The 25,997-nt window shown below is 45.7% G+C and overlaps 1 protein-coding gene across 3 annotated transcripts in view; it reads right to left on the reverse strand.

Annotated features, from left to right (window-relative positions):
• lrrk2 (leucine-rich repeat kinase 2) overlaps nucleotides 1–25,997 on the reverse strand; it is a 280,959-nt gene that overhangs the window by 126,456 nt on the left and 128,506 nt on the right. For 2 of the 3 annotated variants that reach the window (XM_072471650.1, XM_072471647.1), the window contains 9 exons: nucleotides 24,945–25,086; nucleotides 21,841–21,980; nucleotides 20,118–20,234; nucleotides 19,841–20,011; nucleotides 15,236–15,497; nucleotides 12,255–12,446; nucleotides 12,137–12,163; nucleotides 11,499–11,587; nucleotides 7,914–7,986 (listed from right to left, as the gene is read on the reverse strand). In XM_072471650.1, coding sequence (XP_072327751.1) covers nucleotides 7,914–7,986; nucleotides 11,499–11,587; nucleotides 12,137–12,163; nucleotides 12,255–12,446; nucleotides 15,236–15,497; nucleotides 19,841–20,011; nucleotides 20,118–20,234; nucleotides 21,841–21,980; nucleotides 24,945–25,086 — 1,213 coding nt within the window. The remainder of the gene's footprint in view (nucleotides 1–7,913; nucleotides 7,987–11,498; nucleotides 11,588–12,136; nucleotides 12,164–12,254; nucleotides 12,447–15,235; nucleotides 15,498–19,840; nucleotides 20,012–20,117; nucleotides 20,235–21,840; nucleotides 21,981–24,944; nucleotides 25,087–25,997) is intronic. The other variant, XM_072471648.1, reaches the window with a different exon arrangement.

Here is a 25,997-nt window from a genome sequence, read left to right on the forward strand (position 1 = left end):
ATCCCATCTACCCACCGACCCCCAAACCTCAACCTGCATGTTTACATAAACAAATGACAAAAAGGAATCAGGAATTACCCATAGTCACCCTTAATCTTAATCTTACACAGCCCCCCCCCCCTCCCACCCCCCCCCCCCCCTCCCACCCCCCCCCACCCCCCGCAACCCCAGGTCTCCAGCTCCTCCCGTCCACTGCCTCTTGTAAAACTCCTCCTCCCAACCTCGTTTCTTCCCCCCAACTTTCCACCCCGGCTAGACTACTCGGACCCTGTTCTGCCAGGCTCCGATGGCCGCAGCCGCTCCCCCCACCTCACTCACGTTCACTGGCCGGCTTAAACCGGCCAGCGTGGGGGCCCCCGCCCGGGTCCCTTTCCCCCTTGCCCGGCCCTAGGAAAGCCCAAAGATCCCCTTTTAGCACACCAACCCCGCATATCCACCTACACCCCAAAGCGCCCTCATCTCGAGTGAAAGTCCCGTCCCTTCCCTTGTCCAAATATATACAACATTGGCTCCTTTAGTCTCTACACCCGCGCGCAGTGATACAAAAAAGAAGAAAATACAGTCATGAGGTTACATCGGCACATGGCCATTCCTCAGTTTGTCAGTTCTGCCACAGTCCTTCTGCTTTCGCAAACTCCTCCGCTGCTTCCGCCGTTCCAAAATAAAAGTCCCTGAGCTTGTAAGCCACCCTCAGCTTCGCTGGATATACAATGCCGCACCGCACCTTGCTATTGTACAGTGCCTTCTTCACCAGGTTGAAGGCAGCCCGCCTCCTTGCCAGCTCCACCGTAAAGTCCTGGTATACACGTATACCAGCTCCAGCCCACTGCACCACCCGCTTCTGCTTGGCCCAGCTCAGGACCTTCTCCTTCACTCTGTACCTACGGAAGCACAGAATAAATGCCCTTGGCGGCTCACTCGCCTTTGGTACAGGCCTCCATGACCGATGAGCCCGATCCAGTTCATATCGGGAGGGATCCTCCCCCTCCCCCAATAGTTTTGCCAGCATCGCGGCAAAATACTCAGTCGGCTTTGGTCCTTCAACTCCTTCTGTCACCTGGATCTGTTTACCAGGTCTTCCATTTTTCCTCGCAGATCCTTGTTAGTGCCCATCACCTTCCGCATCACCTTCCCCATCGAGGCAAGTTGATCACCGTGCTGCAATAACGTCTCCTCCACTTCCTTCAGCGCCTCCCCTTGCGCTCGCACCTCCGCCACTGCACTCGCCACCTCCGTCCACACCGGGGAAACCGCCTCCTCCACCAGCACACTCAAAACCTCCCTCATCTCCTTCTTCACCGTCTCCATGCATTTCGCAATCTGCGCCAACTGCTTTTCGAATTCCACCGCCATCACCTTAGTTATTTCTTCAGCCGTAAGCAATGTGGCCTCCCCTGGTGCTCCAGCCTCCATTTTCCTTGGTGACCCCGCGGTGACCTTTCCACTCCCCGACGGACCTTCAGCTGTTTTTTTAACAGCCGTTTTTTTGCTCACCCCTCGACATTTTTCTTTTTATTTCTGTGCCTTCACTGTGCCTCCTCCGTGCCTTCTCCCTGCTTCTGGCGCCTCCGTGGACCCTGGGACCGGGCTTAAAGCCCCGAAAATGCCGTTCCCGAACGGGGGCCCTCCATTGTGCGGCCGCCTCCCGCCCGCCGTCACCGGAAGTCCAAGGCATTGAATCCTGAGAGGCCAAAAAGATATCTGCAGTACTGCTAAGGTTTGGGAGAAATTACTATAGTTTGGATGACATTATTTGAAATAATTGTGGAAATCGGTGGCTGGATCTCGTGTTTGTGTAAAAGCCTTTAAGACAAAAGAAATCTGACGGGAGAGGTATAAAACCTGAAAGTGAAATCTTGATGGAAGAAGTGAAAGGGAATTTGGATTTGGGTTTATTGTCACGTGTACCAAGGTACAGTGAAAATACTGTTCTGCGTGCAGTCCAGATAGATCGTTCCATACATGAAAAACATAGGACATATGTCATGTGAATGTCCCTTTAAGAAAGGTTTCTGTCTTATCACATGGCTTCAGTGATGTCATTGTGTGGATGGAGCTGGGTTGTGGTCTCTGGGAGGTTTTTTTTTGGTTTCGCTTTCACGTTTGACTGCTGTGGACACAGACAGAGAACAGAAGTTTATTTGGTCTGCCTCGCTTTCTTCATTTTAAAAGCTGTTTCCAGACTGCTTGGTAACTTAAAAGAGATAATTGCTTTCTGGAAGGAATTCAAACCTGCTGTTTGAAAAGGGGAACAGAGTATCAATAACAAGTCTAAAAGATAGTGAGAATATTGTGTGCTGGGCCATGCCTTTGAAAAAGGGTTTCTGGTTTTACTTGGATTTTGTTATTGAATTGGAACAGTTAAGTGGGAATTCATTAAGGGTTATGTATAGATTACTGTAGTTGTGTGGGATCTTTATATTTGTAGTTGATAAAAATTCTTGCTCTGTGTGTTTATACAAATGTTAACCAAATTCTTAGAATAAAGCTTGTTTATTTTATTAAAAGCGCCTAAGAAGTCCGTTGACTAACACCTGAAAGGCAGACTCTTGTGCTCACATTAGCCAAATTCAACAAACAGTTATAGGTCAGGTGAACTCCATAATATACTTGGGAGTTTTCTAAACCCTGGCCCATAACACATACGATAGATACACAATGTAAATATACAGACATAAACATTGGGTGAAGCATACACTGCTACTCAGTAGAGAAGATGATTGGAAAGATCAGTTTGTTCATAAGAGGGTCATCCAGGAGCCTAGTAACAGTGGGGAAGAAGCTGTTCTTGAATCTGTTAGTGCGTGTTCTCAGACTTTTGTATCTCCTGCCCGATAGGAAGAGAGAATAACCCGGGTGGGAGGGGTCTTTTGATTATGCTACCCGCTTCCCCAAGGCATGGGGAGGAGTAGACAGAGCCAATGGATGGGAGATGGGTTCGCGTGATGGACTGGGCTGTGCTCACTACTCTCTGTCGTTTATTACAGTCTTGGGCCGAAAAGTTGCCATACCAAGCTGTGATGCACCCAGATAGGATGCATTCTATGGTGCATCTGTAAAAATTGATAAGAGTCAATGTTAAACGAAGATTTGAAAATATGACTTCTCAATGCGGAATTTGAAATCACTCATGTGGAAGCCGGAGTTCAGTGACACAAGGCGGCTTATGGTATAAGAATTATCGGGGGGGACTTTGAGGAACAATCGACAAACATTAATTTGAGTTCTGAGAGGAGTGCGTCTTACCAGAGACTAGGCTGAAGCATTTACATCCATCTCCAGCCAAAAGTGATGGGTGGATGGATGATCCATCCCTGTCTCTTCCTGAGGTCCCAGAATCATACATTCCAGTCTTCAGCCAATTCAATTGCTCCATGTGATCTCAAGAAATGGCTGAAGGCACTGGATATTGCAAAGGCTATAGGCCCTGAAAATATTCCAGCAATAATACTGAAGACCTGTACTCCAGAACTTGCCAGAACAACAATGGCATCTACCTGGCAATGTGGAAAATTGCCCAGGTTATGTTCTATGCACAGAAAGCAGGACAAATCCAATCTGGCCAATTACCAACCCAATCTACTGTCAATCTACTGTCAATCATCAGCCAACGGATGAAAAGTATCATCAACAGTGCTATCAAACGGCACTTACTCAGCAATAAACTGCTCACCGACGCTCAATTTGGGTTCTGCCAGGGCCACTTTGCTCCTGGCCCCTTTACAGCCTTGGTACAAACATGGGAAGGCGGTGGTACAGTGGTATTCTCGCTTGACGAGGAGTCCAGTGGCTCAGTTTCTCAGGAGATAGTCCTAGGCCCAACCATCTTCAGCTGCTTCGTCAATGACCTTCCTTCCATCATGAGGTCAGAAGTGGAGATGTTCGATGACGACTGCACAATGGTCAATAGCATTAACGACTCCTCAGACACTGAAGCAGTCCATGGAAGAATGCACCAAAATCTGGACAATTACCAAGCTTGGGTTGACAAGTGGCAAGTAACATTCGTGCCTCGCAATGATCATCTATAGCAAGAGATTTAACTATAGCCCCATAAGACCATAAGACATAGGAGCGGACGTAAGGCCATTCGGCCCATCGAGTCCACTCCACCATTCAATCATGGCTGATTTCAACTCCATTTACCCGCTCTCTCTCCATAGTCCTTAATTCCTCGAGAAATCAAGAATTTATCAACTTCTGTCTTAAAGACACTCAACGTCCCAGCCTCCACCGCCCTCTGTGGCAATGAATTCCACAGACCCACCACTCTCTGGCTTAAGAAATTTCTCCTCATCTCTGTTCTAAAGTGACTCTCTTTTATTCTAAGGCTGTGCCCCCGGGTCCTAGTCTCCCCTGCTAATGGAAACAACTTCCCTACGTCCACCCTATCTAAGTCATTCATTATCTTGTAGGTTTCTATTAGATCTCCCCTCAACCTCCTAAACTCCAATGAATATAATCCCAGGATCCTCAGACGTTCATCGTATGTTAGGCATACCATTCCTGGGATCATCCGTGTGAATCTCCGCTGGACCCCCGCTCCTTAACATTCCGCAGCATTACCATCATTGAATCCCCCACTATCAACATCCTGGGGGGGTTACCATTGACCAGAAACTGAACTGCACTAGCCACATTAATACTGTGGCTACACGAGCAGGTGAAAGGCGAGGAATCCGCACCTCCTGACTCCTCAAAACCTGTCCACCATCAACAAGGCACAAATCAGGAGTGGAATGGAATACTCTCCACTGGATGAGTGCAGCTCCAACAACACTCAAGAAGCTTGACACCATCCAGATCAAAGCAGCCCGCTTGATTGCTATCCCTTCCACAAACATTCAATCCCTCCACCACCAACGTACAGTGGCAGCCATGTGTACCATCTACAAGATGCACTGTAGGAATTCACCAAGGTTCCTTCGCCAGCACCTTCCAAATCCACAACTGCTACCATCTAGAAGGCCAAGAGCAACAGATATCTGGGAACATCCCTCCAGGAGGTTCCCCGCCAAGTCACTCACCATCCTGACTTGGAAATATATCATTGTTGCTGGGTCATAGTCCTGGAAATACCTCCCTAACACACTGCAAGTGCACCTACACGATGGAACTACAAAGGTTCAAGGCTCATCACCACTTTCTCAAAAGCAATTAGGGTTGAACAATAAATGGTGGCCTCACCTGTGATGCCCACATTCGACAAATTATTTTTTAAAAACTGAACTGAGAGTGCTGAATTAGAGAAAAAGATAAAATTTCAAATGGTGCTAAACTTGTGGTGGAACAATCAGAAACAACATGGTGACATAAATATTAAAGTGGGTGTAACCAATCCCATAAATTAATTTTTTATCAAGGGTTGAACTCCAGAGGTGAGGCAAGAGTAACTGCCCTTAACATCAAGGCAGCATTTAACCAAGTGTGGCAGCAAATGATCCCTAGCAAAACTGAAGTCAGTGTGAATCAAAGGGGGAAACTTTACAACCGCCTGGTCTTACTCGCACCAAGGAAGATAGTTATGGTTATTAGAGGTCAATCATCTCAGTCCTGCAACATTGTGCACCTAATTACACAGTGGTTAGCATTGCTTCCTCACCAGGGACCCGGGTTTAATGACTGCCTGTGTGGAGTTTGCACATTCTCCCCAAGTCCGCGTGAGTTTCTTCCAGGTGCCCCGGTTTCCTCCCACAGTCCGAAGATGTGCAGGTTAGATGGATTGGCCATGATCGGTTACAGGGAGAGGGTGGGGGAATGGGCCTAGGTAGAACGACCTTTCGGAGGGTTGGTGCAGACTTGATGGACAGAATGGCCTCCTTGTCCACTATAGGATTCAATGGATTTCTGCAGGGATTCCTAAAGGTAATGTCCTGGACCAAACCATCTTCTGCTGATTTAATGATCTTCCTTCCATCATAAGGTCAAAAGTGGAGATGTTCACTGATGACTGCACAATGTCCAGCACCATTCGCGCCCTCAGATAATGAAGCAGTCTGTGTCCGTATGCAGCAAAGCCTCAACAATATTCAGACTTTTTTTGATATATTCATTTTAAGGGATTTGACAAGGCCAGCATTTATTGCCTGTAGTTTCAGAAGATGGTGCCTTCTTGAACCGCTGCAAACCTTGAGGTAAGCTATACCCACAGTGCAGTTAGGGATGGAATTCCAGAATTTTGACCCAGCGACAGTGAAGGAATGTCAATATATTTCCAAGTCAGAATGGCGACTGATTTGGAGGGGAACCTCCAGGTGGTGGTGTTCCCAGGTATCTGCTGCTCTTCTGAGTGGTCGTAGGTTTTGAAGGTGCTGCCTAAGGAGCCTTGGTGAGTTCCTGCAGTGCATCCTGTAGATGGTACACATGGCTGCTATTGTTTGTCAGTGAAGGTGGAATGTATGCTTGTGGAAGGGGGAGCATTCAAATAGGCTTCTTTGTCCTGGATGATATCAAGCTTCTTGAGTGTCGCTGCATAAGTAACGTTTGCACCACTCATGTACCGGGCAATGATCATTTTCACCGAGAGAGATTCTAACCATCTCTCCTTGGCATTCAGTGGCATTCCAATCGCTAAAACCCTCACTAACATCATCCTGGAGGTTACTATTAACAAGAAACTGAACTGACCCAGCCATATAACTACTGCGGCAGCAAGTCTAGGTCAGAGATTGGGAATTTTGTGGTGATTAACTCACCTACTAACTCTCCAAAGCCAGTCCACTGCCGACAGGGCGTGAGTCAGGAGTGTAATGGAATAGTCCCTACTTGCCTGGGTGAGTGCAGCGCCCAGTCAGGAAACTCAACACCATCGAGGGGAAAGCTGCCCACTTGATTGGCAGCCCATTCAACACAGTAAAAATTCACTCTCTCCATGACTGATAAACAGTATCATCAGTATGTATCATCTACATGATGAACTGCAGGAACGCACAAAGTTCCTTTGATAGAATCTTCCCAATCCGCAGCCTCTACTACCTTGAAGGGTGAGCGGAACTCGCCACACTACAAAACAGGACTATGTGTGACTTTGGCCGCACGTTACCCATTGAGGCCCCTTTTATGTTGAATAGCTATGTGTTTCTCGGCACTTCGAGAGCGCTGGGAAACACATGGCTAAACCTGCTCGCTACGAGACTTTGTTCCCATCTGGGTGAATGACGCCCATAGGCTGCAATGGTTCAAAATGGCAGCACACCATCACTTTCTCAAAGGCAATTAGGGATGAATAATAAATGGTGCCCTAGCCAGTGACACACACATTCTTTAAATTTTTTTTTTTTATAAACTGAACGGAGAGCACTTAATTAGAGATGAAAATCAAATTTCAAGGGCAGCCTGGTGACGCAGGTTGGTTAGCCCTGCTGCCTCGCGGCGCCGAGGTCCCAGGTTCAATCCCGTCTCTGGGTCACTGTCCGTGTGGAGTTTGCACATTCTCCCCGTGTTGGCGTGGGTTTTGCCCCCACAACCCAAAAGATGTGCAGGCTAGGTGGATTGGCCACGCTAAATTGCCCCTTAATTGGAAAAATGAATTGGGTATTCTAAATTTATTTTTCAAAAAATCAAATTTCAAATGGTGCTGAACTTGTGGGGAACAGCCAGAAGCAACATCGTGAGATAAGTATTGAAGTGAGTGGAACCAGCATGCAAATAAAAAGTTCAGACAGAAAAGGGCAAATCCAGGAAAACTCTTTTACCCAAAGGAATGATCAAATACATGGATTGCATATCTGGTGATGGCAATGGGGAGCAAAAACTCCCATTAATAATTTATAAGAATCATTTATGAAACAGTCATTGCAGTAATAAATTTAAATGAAGGCTGTAGGTTTTTCTGAAATAATGAATTTTATATCAGTGCAGATTTGGAATAGTTTCACATCGCATAGTTCAAAGTTTAGATTTATTTTTGTTACCTGGTTTAAGAAACACATGAGAAATAAATCTCCGCCTTGGGTTGACTGCAGGCTCAACATCATCAAGTGAACTCTATTAGTGCAAACAAATTTGTTTAAAAAATGCATTAGAAACATTTGCACAAAATTAATTCAATTATTTACATTTAAAAACAAAATATTGTGTTTACTACTGCACAAAAATGCTCCACCTCAGATTATTAGTGCCCAGAGGTTATGTTTTCTTAAGTAACAACTGTCACTGCTGTTCATTGTAAATATGGCCAAATTATAAACAGGGTATTGGCAGATGATAAATACCCCATGTTACAGGGACAATGGAGAAAGTGATAAAAGATTCAGAAAAGTTATTGCAGAATTGAGAAGATGTACTTATCAGGAAAGGTTGAACAGGCTTGGACTCTGTTTTTTCAGAAAAGAGAAGACTGAGGGGTGATATGACAAAGGTCTTTAAGGTTATGAAAGGGTTTGATAGGATGCTCACAGATCAGGGGCGATTTTGAGGCCACGTTCAGAGGAAGTGTCTGATTTTACGACGAAAAAAATCAGCGAGGCCCCAACACCTCTGACCGGGAAGGGGCCAGCATTCATGCCACGTAAAACACACGGCCTTCCCGAGATAAACGGCTGTAGAATTGCCGGATCCGTGACCACGAATGCGCACGGCGTCGACCTGCAGCGGCCGTGTCGTACAACATGGCACCGGCCACGTGCGTATCCGACCTGCTAGATAGTGCCCCCATGGACACCCATAGACACCCCCAGGCCACCCCCACCAGCCCTCTCCAAAGCCCCCCCCGGCCCACAGCACGCTCCCCCCCCCCCCCCCCCCTCCTCCCACCCCTCCCCACCCCCGACTGTGGCAGCTCTGGACACAGTCCGCAGCCGCAACACCTGCTTCACGAAAACTAAGAGCACACGTGTCCCGCACCATCGGGAACTCAGCCAACCGGGAGCGGAGCATTGGGAAGGACCTTCAGGTAATGTACTGAGGCGGTCCCAATAGCGTGCGATGTACTCCTCGATGACGCCATTTAGGAGAGGGCGGAGCATCCAATTCGGTCGTAAGCAGGGATTCTCCTGCCGATTGCCGATTACGATATCGGCGTCGGGCAACTGAGAATCCCGCCCAAGATGTTTCCAACAGAGGGAGACGCCAGATCAAGGGGCCTCAAACATAAAGGGCTGGATCCTCCAATTCTGTTGCTACGTCCGCAGGACCCTCTGGTTTTACGACCAAAAAGTTGGCAGCGCCTCCACACTGATGCTACACCCAGTGGGAGGCTAGCAGCCATGCCACATAAAGCCCCCGGCTTTACCTGCCGTGCAACATTGTGCCGGCCGAGCGCGGACCTGTCCTGCCAAAAACTGCCCCCCAGTAACCCGCTCGCCACCCCAGACCATCCACCACCAGTCCCCCCCAGCCCTCGCAGAATCCCCCCCACCAGCGGAATGGCTAACCCCCCCCCAACTGTTGTGCGCTGGACACAGTTCGCAACCGCCACGTGATATCCCCAAAAAGTAAAAGGACACGCGACCAACGCCGTCGGGAAGTCAGCCCATCGGGGGCGGAGCATCGGCGGATGGCCTCGAGTGACATCCTGAGGCCGTCCAACGGCATGGGGCATACTCCGGATTTGAGGGGGCAAAACATTGGAAACATCGTAAAAACGGCACTGCCCCCAATTCCAACGTAAAAATTGATTTTCCGGCTGATCGGAGAATCCCGTCCAAAGGACTTTTATCAATCAATTCATTCAGATGACATTTCTTTACGCAAAGTGCAGTAAGAATGTGGATCTTGTCACCACAATGAATAGTTAAATAGCTTAGGTGCATTTAAGGGGCAGCTATGTAAGCATAAGGCAGAAAGGAATAAGAGGATATGCTGACTTGTCTCCACATCATTGTTAGATATGGTTAGATACAGATGGGTGAGAGGAAGCTCATGTAGGTCATAGACAGTTGGACTGAATGGTCTTTTTCTGTGCTGTGGACTCATTCACAGGAAGATATTTTGACTCAACACATGGTGCGAGATTCTCCGACCCTCCGCCGGGTCGGAGAATCGCCGGGGGCTGGCGTGAATCCCGCCCCCGCCGGTTGCCGAATTCTCCGGCACCGGATATTCGGCGGGGGCGGGAATCGTGCCGCGCCAGTTGGCGGGCCCCCCCCGCAATTCTCCGGCCCGGATGGGTCGAAGTCTCGCCGCTAAAATGCCTGTCCCGCCGGCGTAGATTAAACCACCTACCTTACCGGCGGGACAAGGCAGCGCGGGTGGGCTCCGTGACCTGGGGGGGGGCGCGGGGCGATCTGGCCACGGGGGGGTGCCTCCACGATGGCCTGGCCCGCGATCGGGGCCCACCGATCCGCGGGCGGGCCTGTGCCATGGGGGCACTCTTTTCCTTCCGCCTTCGCCACGGTCTCCACCATGGCGGAGGCGGAAGAGACTCCCTCCACTGCGCATGTGCGGGAATGCCGTCAGCGGCCGCTAACGCCCCCGCGCATGTGCTGCCCGGAGATGTCATTTCCGCGCCAGCTGGCGGGGCACCTTTGGGGCGGCACGATGTCCGACTGATTTGCGCCGTTTTGGGCGCCAGTCGGCGGACATCGCGCCGATACCGGAGAATTTCGCCCATGGTATAAATGTAGGAATCATTATGAACCTGAAGTATGCATAGTTTTGTTGAAGCACCCATGCCAAAACCTTCCTGTTTGTCCAGAAAATCTATGTCCTGAAATGCATGGGAATCCATTCTGGCATTAGTGTCTAAAAGATTAGGTGGGGTTTGTGGGTTACGGGAATAGGGTGGAGGTGTGGGCGTAAGCTTAAATGGGGTGCTCTTTCTAAGGGCCAGTGCAGACTCAATGGGCCGAATGGCCTCCTTCTGCACTGTAAATTCTATGATCACAAATGAAGCTATCTGAGGTAGCTCAGTTGGGAGCACTCTGTTTGTCAGAAATCTCATTTCGAAGCCTTGAGCTGACACTCCACTCAAGAACTGTGGAATTCTGCAACTCAAAAGATCCACTTTTGAAACAACTAGACATACCTATAGTAGCAGTTTATCAACTGGCATAAAACCATTGCCAATTTCCGTTGCCACATATGAAATTGCCCATTCAACTTATTTGGAACACATTAAAAACACTACACGACTCCCATGGTATTACTTTAAAAAGTTTGGAATCCAACATCATCAGCAGCTGGCATATGTACCTTGTTCATAAATTGAATCTCAAACTTCTCCATGCACCCAGACCCTGACCAGGCTCAATCCTTCTCATAATTAGTTTGAATTTCTAGTTTTGAAGTGTTAATCGTTCTTTCAAACTTTAGAAGAGTTATTTTAAACTTGGATACTTCAAATTTCAGTTTTTGGCGTGAAACCATTGTTTTCTCTGTATGTTGTGGAATCATGATTACTCCCTACTAATGAGCAATTAGCAAATATTAATTAGAAAGCAAGCGGGAAATCAGCAGAGTTGGGGAATAAAAAATATGGCCAGTAAAAATGGGAGGCATACCAGATAGAATACTGGCATTACTTTGCATTCTTTTTTTACTCCATTTTATTAACGTACCAGAGAGCTGCTGTGACCCAAATTAACTGTAGACTCACTGTGCATTCCAGTACACAGGTAGTTTGGATTTTGAACTACAACATAACTCCCTAAATTTAAAGAAAAAAAGTATTTTGGGATATGTACAATCAATGAGGAAATGGAAATGCAGAGAAACTGGTTCATAGCACACATTGAACACAACCAACCTTTTTGCAATTCAAACATAAACCAATGGTGGAGGGAAAGATTTTTTAAAAGTTTGAATTTCTCCATTGAGCCATGCAGGTTACATTCACATTAACTAAAAGCTGCAGAAATGCAAACTTTTAACTCCAATACACCATTTATCAATGTTTTCTCGGTTTACACATGCAAGCACCTATAAATTCTGCCTTCCACATTTCAGTCATCAGAAAATAAAATCCCCAACATGCAGTGCAGAGCAAAATTGTAGATGGGTCCATATATTTTGCCATGTTTCCTGCCACAGGACCATACACCAAACATTTTTGTAGAATTTCATGCAAAAACATTTGTTCTTTTTAACAAAGGCATGCAAAATAGTCATAATTGTCAATGGAACAATGCAATAAACAGCATAAATGTTCAAAATAATTTCCTGCATTTAAAACAGGCAAGTGAATACTAGGACTAACTCCTGACTTGATGATAATACTTTGTGTCTGTAAAAAAGAAACAAAGACCAACAATGAACTGGTGACAAAGCAAAAAACAAAATCAGCAAAATTGTTGAAGCATCCATCAGAAGCAAACCTTCACTTTCCAAGTCATCGAATAGGCTGCTTTCTTCTGTATCAGTTGACACATCCGATAACACAGTGCAATCATTGCTCTTGTCCAATGCTTCCTCAGAGTAGCACAATTCAGAATTTGTCCTTGAACTTTGCATTTCTGATAGTGCTGATCCTGTCCCATCCTTTTGCAGAAGTTGTGCCAAGGATCCACCTGAGCATGGAAGTTAATGATCAAAAGTTTGTCCACCATGAATGCATTCACGCCGAGGTCCCGCCAGGTAAGACCAGGTGTGAACGGCGCCGGCGGGACTCGGGTTTCTTTGCGTGGCCGCTCGGCCCATCCCGGGCCGAGAATCACCTGGTGGGGCCAATTAGAGCGCCGCCGACCACGCCGGCGCCAATGGTGCCGATCCTCCGCTCTCCAGAGAATCGGCGGACCCACGTTGGGGCGGCGTCGCGCAATTCGCGCCCATCCCGGCGATTCTCCGGCCTGGCCTGGGCTGAGAGAATCCCGCCCATGTTTCTGATCCCATCATTGAGGTCAATTAGTACTCTTTCTAATGCCACTACTGGACTTGCTACTTCAGGAATGCCCACACGCAGCATGGGACACACTGGTCTGCATCCAGAAGTAAAGTAAGTGGAGTTGAGGCAGGTTGTACGAAAATCATTCCAATAGCTCTTATGAACTGGGCAAAAAGAATGGGTGGAAGTTCGGGGCAAAAATATTTAGGACCAATATGTATGTCTCCAAATCCTTTTAAAACAAAACCCATATTGGGAAAATAATTTGGGTACACTATTTTCCAAATGCACAAATTGATGAATTGCAGAAATAGCAATCACAATTTTTCCTGGGTTACAGTTGTTATTGTTTGTGAAAGCCAACAAAAGATGGCCTACAAATAATCACCATATCAAAAATCCAATGCATCTTAAAGTATGATAAAAAATGGGAAGCTTATTGTTAAGCCACGATATAACTATACATACAGTGAATTAAGAAATGATTCTAAAGCATGGTTTAGACTGGAGTTTCTCGGAATAGGTGGAGTCACATAACATTAAGATTCACGGTGTCTTGAATAAAGATGGCGCAATACAAGCATTAACGCATGGCTAGAAATTCAGATGAAATCCCCTCTCCGCTGAGCTCCGCTCTCAGCAGCATCATTGTGATGCCAAGTGGCCAGGAACCTTGGTGCAAGGGAGGGGCGATGGGGGAGAAATCAGACTGTAGGTAATCATCAGACTGCCTTAGTAGACAGCTGAGCAGCAAGTTCGGAACTGCATTTAAGAACAGGTCATCCACCTTTAGGCTGTACATTGTAAACAGCCTGAGAAGGAAGCAAAAGTTAGAAAGAAAATCCAAAGGACACATCCATTGGTGCCCCCTTAACCAGCTTGCTAGCTACATCCTCAAAATACTCGAACATATTTGTCAAACACAATTTTTCTTTTATAAATCCGCTTTGCCAAATCATATAATGATATTTAAAGTATTCTGTTATCACATGCTGAAGAGAATGAGCCATGGTGCCTATTGATGTTAGACTAAAAGTCCTATAGTTCCCCATTTGCCCTTCCTGCAGTTTTTAATAGCAGAGTTCTATTGCTATGTTGCAATCCTTGGGAGTTGTTCTAAAATCTGAACAATAGTGGCACAGTGGTTAGCACCAATGCCTCACAGTGCTAGGGGCCGAGGATCAATTCCAGCCTTGGGTCACTGTCTGTGTGGAGTTTGCACCTTCTCCTTGTGTCTGCGTGGGTTTCCTCCGGGTGCTCCGGTTTCCAAACACAGTCCAAAGATGTGCAGGTTAGGTGGATTGATCATGGTAACTTGCCCCTTAATGGTTAGCACTGTTGCTTAACAGTTCCAGGGTCCCAGGATCGATTCCTGGCTTGGGTCACTGTCTGTACGGAGTCTGCATGTTCTCCCTGTGTCTGGCGTGCGTTTCCTCTTGGTGCTCCGGTTTCCTCCCACAAGTCCCAAAAGACACGGGGCGTGATTCTCCCAGCCCAGCGCCGGGCCAGAGAATCGCTGCAACTGCGCCACACTGCCCCGACACCGGCGTGCAATTCTCCGAGGTGCGGAGAATTGGCGCCATTTGTGCCGGCGCGTTTGGTGCGCCGCCGGTCGAGGGCCGCTGTCCGCGGCCGGGCCGCTGATTCTCCGGCCGAGCATCCGCGCAGAAACGGCAGAGTCCCACCGGCGCCGTTCACCCCTGGTCGCTGCCCCCAGGTCGGGGGGCAGCCTGTGGGGAGGGGAAAAGCGCTCCATCACCGGGAGGGAGGCAGGGGGGGGGGGGGGGGGCCTCCAATGGGGTCTGGCCCGCGATCGGGGCCCACCGATCGGCCGGCCGGCCTCTCCCCCCTCGGGCCTACTTTGTTGCGCGTCCAGTCCCAGAACCCCCGCGCCATGTTGCGTCGGGGCCAGCGTGTTCCGTGAGTCTACCGCGCATGCCTTGGTTGGCGCTTCGCCACTGCACATGCGCGGGTTGCCGCCGCCCCCAGTCCGCGCCAGGATGTAAGGCTGGAGCGGCGTCATCCGCTCCAGCGCCGTCAGAATCCCTACTGCCCACGCCCGTTTCGCGCCGTCGTGAAACGTGACAGCGCGGACACTTAGTCCTGCGATCGGTGAATCGTGCCCATGCTGTTAGGTAATTTGGACAGTCTGAATTCTCCCTCCGTGTACCCAAACAGGCGCTGGAATGTGGCGACTGGGGGCTTTTCACAGTAACTTCACACAATAAAGATTATTATATTATTATTACAGTGTCCGGAGATGTAAGGTTAGGTGGGACGGAGGTGTGGGCCTTGTAGGGTGCTCTTTCAGAGGGTCGGTACATACTCAATGGGCATAATGGCCTCCTTCTGCACTGAAGGGATTCTATGAAAAACAAAGCATAAACACAACACACTCAGAAAATATTAGTTCCACTCCTCACTGACATTAACTGTTAAATTTATTAAAGTCAAACCATCTTTTCATGGACTTACTCAGCTGTCGTTTTGAAATGGGAAACCTCTCATCAGGAAACAATGGAAGTAGCCAAGCAGCTTCAATCTTGCCCATATGAAGTCCACCCAGGCAAATGGCCTTATTGTTTTGATCCAGTCCAAGTTTTCGTAAAAGCACGCTTATGATTTTATCATCACCCATCTTAATGCTGGCGTCTAATGCTTTCCGAATATCTTGCTCACGTGCTCCACTGTTAAGCAAAAGCTCCACTAACAATGGGTTGTTGCTTTGTTTACAAGCCTATGAAAACCATCAAGAAGCTGTTAAAATTCAAATCTTATTAATGTAATCAAACAAAATTGCAGGAAGCAGTTTTTATTCTTCTCATGGTCCAAACAAAGCACATTGCATTCTTTCCTCATATAATGGGTGGAGGTTTAATATGAAGGAGTGTATGTGTTTAGGTAGGCTGCAAATCGCGGGTACTGGGTGGGCTATACCTGAACAAGTGCAAGCCAATCTATTGGCTCAAACATACTGACTGCTACAATTATCTTGGGGGCCTGTTAGACTACTTACCAATTTTTAAAATGCTAATTACGTAATTAGACTGATATTTCAAAACATTTAACTTTATCATCATGTCCTTCCTATGCTTCCTGAAACTTGTGACTGAAAGCAAGACAAGAATGCAGTAATTTCTCAGAACTCATAGCTGCTTTTTTAACCTGTTAGTGGAAACATGGGCGGCAGTGATATCTGAATGATCTCCAGTGCATGCTCAACCCTGCCTTTTTACTAGCCCCAGGTCCAGCTGACCTGGTTAGTTATACCAGGAAAGGTCCTATGCTCAGGGTTACATGTGATGACAAACAGCAGGTCCAACAGATTGAACAGTAGTGAAGGCGGAGGAGTTGCAATCTCGGAGGACAGTGGCTGGCTGGTGGGAAGCAGAGGATCCTCTGGGAAGAAGGTCTATGTTTCTACGTTTCTTCCAAACACACGAGAAAGGAAATGAGAAACCACCTCAGACTTCCCTTTTCCCTTGTCAGATATGGTCAGTACAAACAATTCTTATCTAGACAACAGTGTAAATGGGCTTGGCCCCACTCATCAATAACTTGTTCGGTACAGGCAAACATGAACAGAAAGACGACCCGGGCCATCATCATGGTGCTGTGCAAGCCCTAAGAACAAGCACAAGAAAAGTAAACTCACACCAAAAAATTACTTGGAACATTAGAGCATTATATCAAGCAGGAAAAGCCACTCGAGAGATGTGCAGATTGTCAATCCATATTCTTAGTTTCTGTGAAGTAAGGGGGAAGGGGGACTGTGAAGTACCAAGACATGGATGGAGCCATTATCTACTCAGGTGGCAATAAATATGAAAAAGGGGTGAGAGTGACCTTTGAGCAAAAGCATTGCAAATCCCTTTTAGTATATTGGGTTGTTTCTGAAAGAACTTTCCTTGTCAGAATATGATGTACTCCTTTCAACTTGAGCATTGTACAAATATATGCGCTAAACCAATGTGCGTCGAATAGGGACGTTGAAGTCTTCTCTGAACAACTAAATCACACCAAATCAAACAAAATAACCTGTTGGACTTTAACCTGGTGTTGTAAGGCTTCTTACTGTGCCCACCCCAGTCAAACGCCGGCATCTCCACATCACAAGTAAATCACGGAAGACAACAGTGTGTTTCTCAAAATATCCTCAGCATTGTCATGGGAGGTCCCAAATGCAAAGTTAGAAGGTGCTTATGTACAAGATATTGTCGGCTCACATGGTCTCAGAGAGCATAACAACCAAAGTGACATATGGGTCGATTGGTACTGTTGGAACAATCAAGTTATTTCAAACATATGGGGCGGGATTGTCCGACCCCCCACCGGGTCAGAGAATACCCGGGGGGTGGCGTGAATCCCGCCCCTCCACTCCGACGCTGGCTGCCGTATTCACTGGCGCCGGTTTTCTGGCAGGGGCGGGGTTTACGCCTCGCCGGTCGGGGGCCGTTGGCAGCGCACCCCCCCCCCCCCCCCCCCCCCCCGGGCACTTCTCCGGGCGCCGATGGGCCAAGCAGCCGCACGTTCTTGGCCAGTCCCGCCGGCGTGAAATGGACATGGTCCATCCCGGCGGGACCTGGCTTGGAGGACGGCCTGCGGAGTCCTCGGGGAGGCACGGGGGGGATCCAGCCCCAGGCGGGGCCCCCACGGTGGCCTGGCCCCCGATCGGGGCCCACCGATCAGCGGGCGGGCCTGTGCCTTGGGGGCACTCTTTCCATCCGCGCCAGCTTCTGTAAGTCTCCGCCATTGCCGGCGCGGAGAAGAAGAACCCCCATGCGCACCTCCTCAGGAAATTTGCCAGCTTGTTAATGGCGTTTCCGGAAGGAGAACAGCTTGTAGCCCCAGTGGATGGTTTAAAGCAAGGAATGGTTTGATTCTAAAGGAAAAAGGACAAATAAGATAAAGACGGTTGTGAATATATAGGAAGATTGTACAACAATGTTCCAGGACCTTGACTGCCAATTAAAAATGAGAAGTAGATCTTATGCTGAAGATTAAGATTGGGAAAGTAGTGTGACTGGGTGAAATGACATGAGCAACAGAAGAGTTAGGAACAGAAAAACTGACTATTATCATCAATCAAGATCTACAACATTAACATTACCCCTGAAGACCGAATAAAAGTCTGTTTTAATCACGAAGATCTATTGAAAAATCAGTTTGATGTGTCACATCGTAAAGATTATCTCCAGAATAACAGAGAAAATTAAAACAGAAATTTCAAATGCATACTGTGGCTTTGTAGAAGATAAAGGAACACAAAATGTAATATATCTTTTAAAAGCCTTTGAAGAAAGAGCCATTGAAATGTAAAACTACCTCAACCTGTGTTTTATTGATTATACTACAACTATTGATAAAGCCCAACAGAAACATCTCATTGAACATATTTACATCAATGGGAAAGATCTTCAATTTATTGGGAATATTTACTGGAATCAGGTAGTGGCAAACAGCTACGGAACAAATTCAGTAATTGGAAAGTGATCAAAAGTGGAGCTAGACGCGATTGCAGTCTCTTACTAGATTGTTTCCTCCTTTACAGTGATCACATTCTCAGAGGAATTGAAGGGATGGATGCTATAACGTTAGGAGGGAGAGCCATCAATAATATCTGCTATGCTGACGACAATTGTAGTTGTAGCAACGGATGAAAACATGCAAAAAGTTAATCAATACCTGGAAAAGTGGTAAACATGGGCTTACACTCAACTGCAAGAAAACATATACTATGTCAATGACAAAGTAAAATAACATTCCAATTCGCAAAGTAAATTGAAGGAAGTTCGAGCACATCAAACAATTCAACTATCTAGGAAGCACAGTATCATCAGATGTCAAAAGTAGTACTCAAATCTGAAGAAGTATTGCACAAGCCAAAAGTATTTTCAAAAAATTAAGCAACATTCTAACAAATGTCAGCTTGAGTCTTGAAATGAGAATCAATGTACTAAAATGTCTGATCGGTAATGAATCATGAGTGTGAAGCTTGGGAAAGAGGAACAAAAAAAATCAACAGTTTTGAAATGAGATACATGAGAAGGAACGCAAGGGGAAATAACTAAATGATATTGAATGAGGCCGGAAGACCAAGAGAAGTCTTAAATAATTTCAAAAACAGTATATGAAGTTCTTCAGATATAATATCCATGCAGAAAAGTTGGAGTACTTAATTACCTCTGGAATGATTAATGGAAGAAGTGTGAGAGGCTTCCAGTGAAGGAAGTAGCAAGATGACATTAATTGGTTCAACCAGATCTCCAACTAGGTTAATCCACAGTTACTAAAATTGGAAAGCCTGGAAAACCATGGTCGCCTACGTTACTAGCCATAGAATTTAGATGATGGTGACCAGTGCGCAAAGGTTTTCCCACAATACTTTTGCTGAGAGCTTACTTCCTACACTTTGGAAACTTCCCAAATCAGATCTGGGTGGTGTCACCCTGGATGTTGAGATATGGACAATATAACAATCAGCCACTGCAAATTGGGATGGGGACTGGGAGGAAGTCAGCAAAGTTGTTGAGGATTAGCCTGTTGGGCCTGGAGGAAATGCATCTGCTCCTTATGACTCACAAGCAATGCTGTAGAAATGCTTACTTTATAGCTCTAGTCCTTCTCGTCTCTTTTTCCTTGCTAGGCTTCCCATGGCCCAGGAATCCCAGCTATCAGACGTTAAAATAGAAACCGTGTTGAAACAGAGGCATATAGCCTCTTTAAAATATTTAATGACTGACCTGCCTACAGGGAGTGGATTAGTCACCTGTTCCTTATTCTACCTTGCATCCTTTAAAACCGAAAGTGGGCAAATTCAAGGCACATTGGATTCGGATTTCAAATTTCATTTAACATTTCAACTTCCCACCCAACCCAAATCCTCTTATTTTTGAGTGACAAAATTACCAACAAACAATTTTTGTTTTGATATCAAAGCCGAAATATCCATTTATGCCCATGTTTCATAACTCGGGCCACAATCCTACTACTGGCCATGTTGAAATTTGGTAAACAATCATTCTTGGGAGCAGAAATAGAGTTTCAGCCAACTTAACATTTTAATAAAATGATATTTACCTGATAAATTAGTGATTCATTTTTAGACTTGTAATTGACATCGGCCTCCAAGATGATTAAATATTCTGCCATCGTGACATTGTTTTCTGAGCAAGCATTCTCAAGCATCTGATTTGTTATTCCACGATCAATGGCCAACTTAGACAAGCATTTGCAGAGGAGGCTTTGTAGCTAATCATTTCAACAACAAAAAAGAGCAGCATAAAACAACTGCCAAAACTAAATTCAAAGTAAAGCACCTCAAACTCTTGATAACGAGAAGGAAATTTAAAATAACCTGTTTGCTTCTGCAATCTGTCACCTGCTGAAAAATAAATCTATCAATGCCTTCCTTGAAGAAAACTCCACAAGAAGACGGTATGGTTTTGAAATACGTCAAAGTTGCTTGGAAACCCTAAAAAGAAATAAGGATTTAATTGCAATTTGATAAGCATTTCTACTGTACGTAAAATTACTTTCAACCTCTAGATTCAATGCCCTTGAGATTTTAGGTAAAGAGATGTCTTAGGAAGCTACTTTTAATTCAGTTCTGTCAAGGCTTCTGCAGTGAGGCGCTTGTTGAAAAATCGCAATGCCGATTAAACATTTCAAACATGTGAATGAGGCAGGTGATAAGTTGGTTATTTAATGACATCAAACCTTGCCTTTCAAAGTTAATTAATAAATCCAAGAGAACGTAAAAGAATCATTTAAATGTTCTAATATTGCATTAATGGTTGAAATCATATCAAAGGTGGGGCAAGGATCTGCAATGTTTTGTCAGCCAAATGATATTTTACTGCAAAGACAGACAACCTCACTTTTGCACTGCCAACACAAGCACAAAGGTATACATGGCTCATTCAGCTCATTCGTCAATCTCCCATCAAGGAACTGTGTGCGAAAAATGCATCTTAACTAGAGTATTCTTTCTCTATATCCTTCTTCCTTTCATGCATTAACCTGAAATGTGGTTTGAGTGACAGTGATAATCTATTGGCCATTATGGCACTCAGATACATAGAAAGATACAGCACAGAAGGAGGATATTTGTCCCATCTTGCCCTTGTCGACTCTTTGGTAGAACTTTATAATTAATCCCACTTCCCTCTCTCTTTCCACATAGCCCTGCAAATGTTTTCCCTTCAAGTGTCCAATTCCTTTTGAGTGTTATTGTTGAATATGCTTCCCCCATCCTCTCGAGCAATGTACTCCAGATCACAAGAACTCAATATACTTAAGGTTCTTTTGCCAGTCATCTTAAATCTGCGACATTGCAAAGTTTCACCTTATTTACTCTATTAAAATTATTGATTATTCTGAATACAAAATCCCCTCCTATCCTTCTCTTCTCTCAGGATAGCAACTCCAGCTATTCCACAGAACTGATGACCCTCAATCCTGGTACCATTTGAATAAATCTTTTCTGCACCCTCCAGCTTCCTTGCTTTTGTTCTCTGTGCATGTACATTCTACTGTGGATCAAGACCTCATTTCAAAAATAGATTGGAACTTTGCACAATTCATTTGAGCTCATTTGAGACAAGCGGAAGAGCATCTACAATCCCTTAATCTAAATAGAATTCAAGTTCTCATTCAGAATTCAAGAGAATTGTAAATAGATAGTCTTCCCTTCAGTGGCAATGTTTACTTCCAAAAGTGAAAGCTGTACAGCTGCAATGCCAAGACAGCTCACCATGCCCAGTGTCTATGTGTGCAATAGCATAACCGTGAAGAAATAATTATGCATTTCCCCTATTCCCTCTCGCAAAGTATCTGGGACTGGAGACTTCATGCACAGACAAACCAACAAAGTATCAATTCTGAATAAGTCTTTGGGGAAAACACTTAAATGTGACTCATCAGCACATAACAAATCCTCATTTTAACCGAAAAGTCAAAATATGCCTTCCTTTAAAAACCCAAAACTGAAATGTGTTCAAGAAGGATTTAAAAATAACCCGAAATTAGTATGACCACTTCTTTAGCTTTCACGCAATTATGCTTTTACAATAACCTACCTGTATTTGCACTTCTACGTCCTCTTCATATCTCCGTAATGCTTCCACCAAAATCTTTGCCACCAAACCCAAGAGGGAAGGACATAAATCTTTTTTCGGAACAAGAATCCCCAGAAGTTTCAGACACAGGTACTGAATTTCTGAAACAAAAAAATGTGAAACACATTGAATGATTAATTACGGAAAACACCAAAATCAACTGTTTTCAATTATGGTTACATCTCATGATAGAATAGTTATGCATTCAGCAATCTCCCCAGCGTCACCCAACCTCACAACTTCTAAAAAGCTACGGGCAGGTGGATTATAGGTGTATCATCATGTCAAAGTCACACAGTATCTTGATTTGTGCGTATACCATCTGGGGTATCCTCATCTTGCGGGGTAAAATCATGGAATTTCCTGCCCAGGACCACGTTGTGGGAACAACATTAATACAAGGACTGCAGTAGTTCAAGAAAAAGGCCGACTACCGCTGCTTCGGGACAAGCAGGCATGAGCAATAAATGTAGTGTTGTCAGCATTACACACATCCCAAGAATAACTATAAATACATTAACATAATGTGGTCCAGCTAGCCTATTAACCATTTGAAGTACTGCAATCCTTGAAGCTGATGCACAGAATTCTTACCTTGGCTACCACTCTTGCCTCAACAGCAAGTTATGAATTAATCCTCTCCCACGATTGCTGCACAAAAAATCAGCCACAGCTGCACATTTGAAGGTCCAATGACACTATTCAAAAAAGAGCATTGGAGATTTTCCTGGTGTCCTTGCCAACATTTATCACTCAACCAATACCAAACGCCAAGGTTTTTACCTCATGCTGCTTGTCAGAGTTTGCGGTTAGCAAATTAGTTGCCACAATTGCCTACAAAACGACAATGGCTATGCTCAAAATTAATTAATTGGGTGTAAAGCTCTTTGGAATATCCAGAGGCCATGAAAGACACTGTGCAAATTAAGGTTTCTTCTTTCTTTATAGGTTTCCAATGTCAGCAAGGTTTTAAGTCAGGTTCAAAGTCACTGTGATTCTATCATCATAGAAAGCATTCTGTCCGGCTGCATCACAGCCTGGTATGGCAACTGCTCGGCCCAAGACCGCAAGAAACTTCAGAGAGTCGTGAACACAGCCCAGTCCATCACACGAACCTGCCTCCCATCCTTTAACTCTATCTACACCTCCCACTGCCTTGGGAAAGTGGGCAGCATAATCAAAGGCCCCTCCCACCCGGCTTACTCATTCTTCCAACTTCTTCCATCGGGCAGGAGATACAAAAGTCTGAGAACACGCACGAACAGATTCAAAAACAGCTCCTTCCCCACTGTTACCAGACTCCTAAATGACCCACTTATGGACTGACCTGATTAATACTACACTCCTGTATGTTTCACCCGATGCCGATGTCTATGTATTTACATTGTGTACCTTGTGTTGCCCTATTATGTATTTTCTTTTTATTTTCTTTTATTTTCATGTACTAAATGATCTGTTTGAGCTGCTCGCAGAAAAATATTTTTCACTGTACCTCGGTACACGTGACATTTCACAGCTAGTTTTGTTCTTTGGCATTCAGGCATTCAACTGCTATACCTGATGAACAATTGTTTATTTTGCTACTTGTACCATATTTGTTTTCATTTCCATGTTGAGGTAATGCAAAAATATGGATGTGAAAGATGGCATTTTGAGTGGAGTTGTTCTTTCCATGATAAGAAGTCGGCAACAAATACAGCTTGTATGTCCCTGACATGTCTCACACATAGAGCAAACTTTACCATACGCATTGCGCCTGAACGTGCGATCTACTGGGATCTTGCGAGAGGAATCTAGATCGAGAGGGCATAGGTTTAAGGTGAGAGGGGAGAGATAGAAAAGAGACCAGAGGGGAAATTTCTTCACATAGAGAGTGGTGAGTATCTGGAACGTGCTGCTAGAGGCAGTGGTGGAGGCGGCTATGATTTTGTCTTTTAAAAAGCAGTTAGACAGTTACATGGACAGGGTGGGCATAGAGGGATATGGGCCAAATGCGGGCAGGTGGAACTAGCTTTGTGATAGAAACTGGGCGGCATGGACAAGCTAAGCCAAAGGGCCTATTTCCATGCTGTAAACATCTATGACTCTATGACGCAATCTGAATCCTGCCCATTGTGGGCAGGATCACAAACTGGCAAATGTGCATATTAGAGGGAGATGGCTAGTCTCACTCTAATATACACTCGTCTGATCTACCGATGCCCTCGGATCCCTTTGCCTCAGAGACGTCAGGTGAGCAAATGGGGACCAGATGAAACGGCTCTTGACGGGGGTCTCCCAGAGGATCAGAGGTCCCCAGGTGATTGCCCTCCAGGCAGAATGGTACCTGACACTGTCGGTGCCACCTGGACACCTTGACACTGTCAGCCTGACACCCTGGTAGTGGCACTTATTTGCCAGCCTGGCACTACCAAGATGCCCAGGTTGCAGTGCGAGGGTTTGATGCTGGCATTTTTCCCAGACCAGGGTTCTGGGGGGGTTTGGGGTTCACGTCAGTAGTTCTAGAGATCGGGATGCCATTTTAAAAAGCAGAATTCCTCAGTGCGGGGTAATAGGATGAAATGTGGCCTCGCTGGGGGTGTTCCCTGCTGAGGCCCCGGATTGCAACATAGACCCGATAGATAGCGTGGTGTTTCTAGGCGCTGCGAGCACCGGGAAACACCCGGCTAAATGCGCGTCATGGGACTGTGTTGCAATTTGGTTAGATTATGCCTAGAAAACTATGCCGATGCATTCAATGGGGTGGTCGAAGGTAGATACGCTCCTCCAACTCCTTCCTGGGTTTGGTCCTGCACTACTTTTCCATCCTCACACACCCATCAATAGCTTTTGTTGCTTTCTCTCCTTCCCTATGGGGAGACAGCAAGAACAGTACTGACAAATGGAAATCTTGTATTTCCTTACTCTACCTCACTTGAGAGTCAACAAGTTATTTACCCATGAAGAATAACATGGTTTCTGTCAATACAAATTTCCTTTTCCAATAAAACATTTTTTATAAACACTATTATTTATAAACACCAAGACTGAGAAAAAAAGTTGACAATAACATTTACTTTTCCTACCTCGTTTAGTAGGATGCATTTGCAAAGTATGGATCACAGTGACTAAAGCCCCTCGCCTCATCATTTCTGGTGCACCTGAATGATCAGTGATGGAGCAAAGTAATCGAAGGCCACAATGTTGGATAGCTGGATCCCCAATGAACTGGAAAATGTGCAATGACATTGACATCAATACATTTAACAACAAAAGAATTGCACAAATTAGACTGGTGCTAAGCCGGTAGCATTGTGGATAGCACAATTGCTTCACAGCTCCAGGATCCCAGGTTCAATTCCGGCTTGGGTGACTGTCTGTGCGGAGTCTGCACATCCTCCCCGTATGTGGGTGGGTTTCCTCCGGGTGCTCCGGTTTCCTCCCACAGTCCAAAAATGTGCAGGTTAGGTGGATTGGCCATGATAAATTGCCCTTAAATGGCCAAAATTGCCCTTAGTGTTGGGTGGGGTTACTGGGTTATGGGGATAGGGTGAAGCTGTTGACCTTGGGTAGAGTGCTCTTTCCAAGAGCCAGTGCAGACTCGATGGGCCGAATGGCCTCCTTCTGCACTGTAAATTCTATGATCTATGAAGTATTCTCTTACAAGCAAAGTAGCTTTTCTGCCAGAAAATAATTTATATTATTTCTGCTCTAATATCATGAGTCCCAAAAAACAAGAGAAGATTGTTCCACCGGACACACCGATGAACCATGTGCCTCACTGCAGAAGCAAGAAAAAAAGTTCAGATCACCTTTTCCACATCTCGCACACATCTCACATTCTGGGTGCGAGCTCTGGTCACCAGTCCCTTTCTATAGAAGTGACTACAGTCATAATATTCAGCAGTCATGTTTCACTCATCGCCACCAGTATTATGAGACACTAAGGGCTGGATTTTGCAATAAGTGGTGAAGCAAGGGCACTGGCATTGATGATGAATTAACTGCCCCAGTGATCTCTCTGGTGAGAATCATAGAATTTATAATGCAGCAGGAGGCCACTTGGCCCATTGAGTCTCCAGCGGGTCTTGGAAAGAGCACCCCACCCAAGCCTTTATCTCCACCCTATCTCCGTAACC

This window comes from Scyliorhinus torazame, chromosome 13, assembly GCF_047496885.1.
Source record: "Scyliorhinus torazame isolate Kashiwa2021f chromosome 13, sScyTor2.1, whole genome shotgun sequence".
Lineage (NCBI taxonomy): Eukaryota > Metazoa > Chordata > Chondrichthyes > Carcharhiniformes > Scyliorhinidae > Scyliorhinus > Scyliorhinus torazame.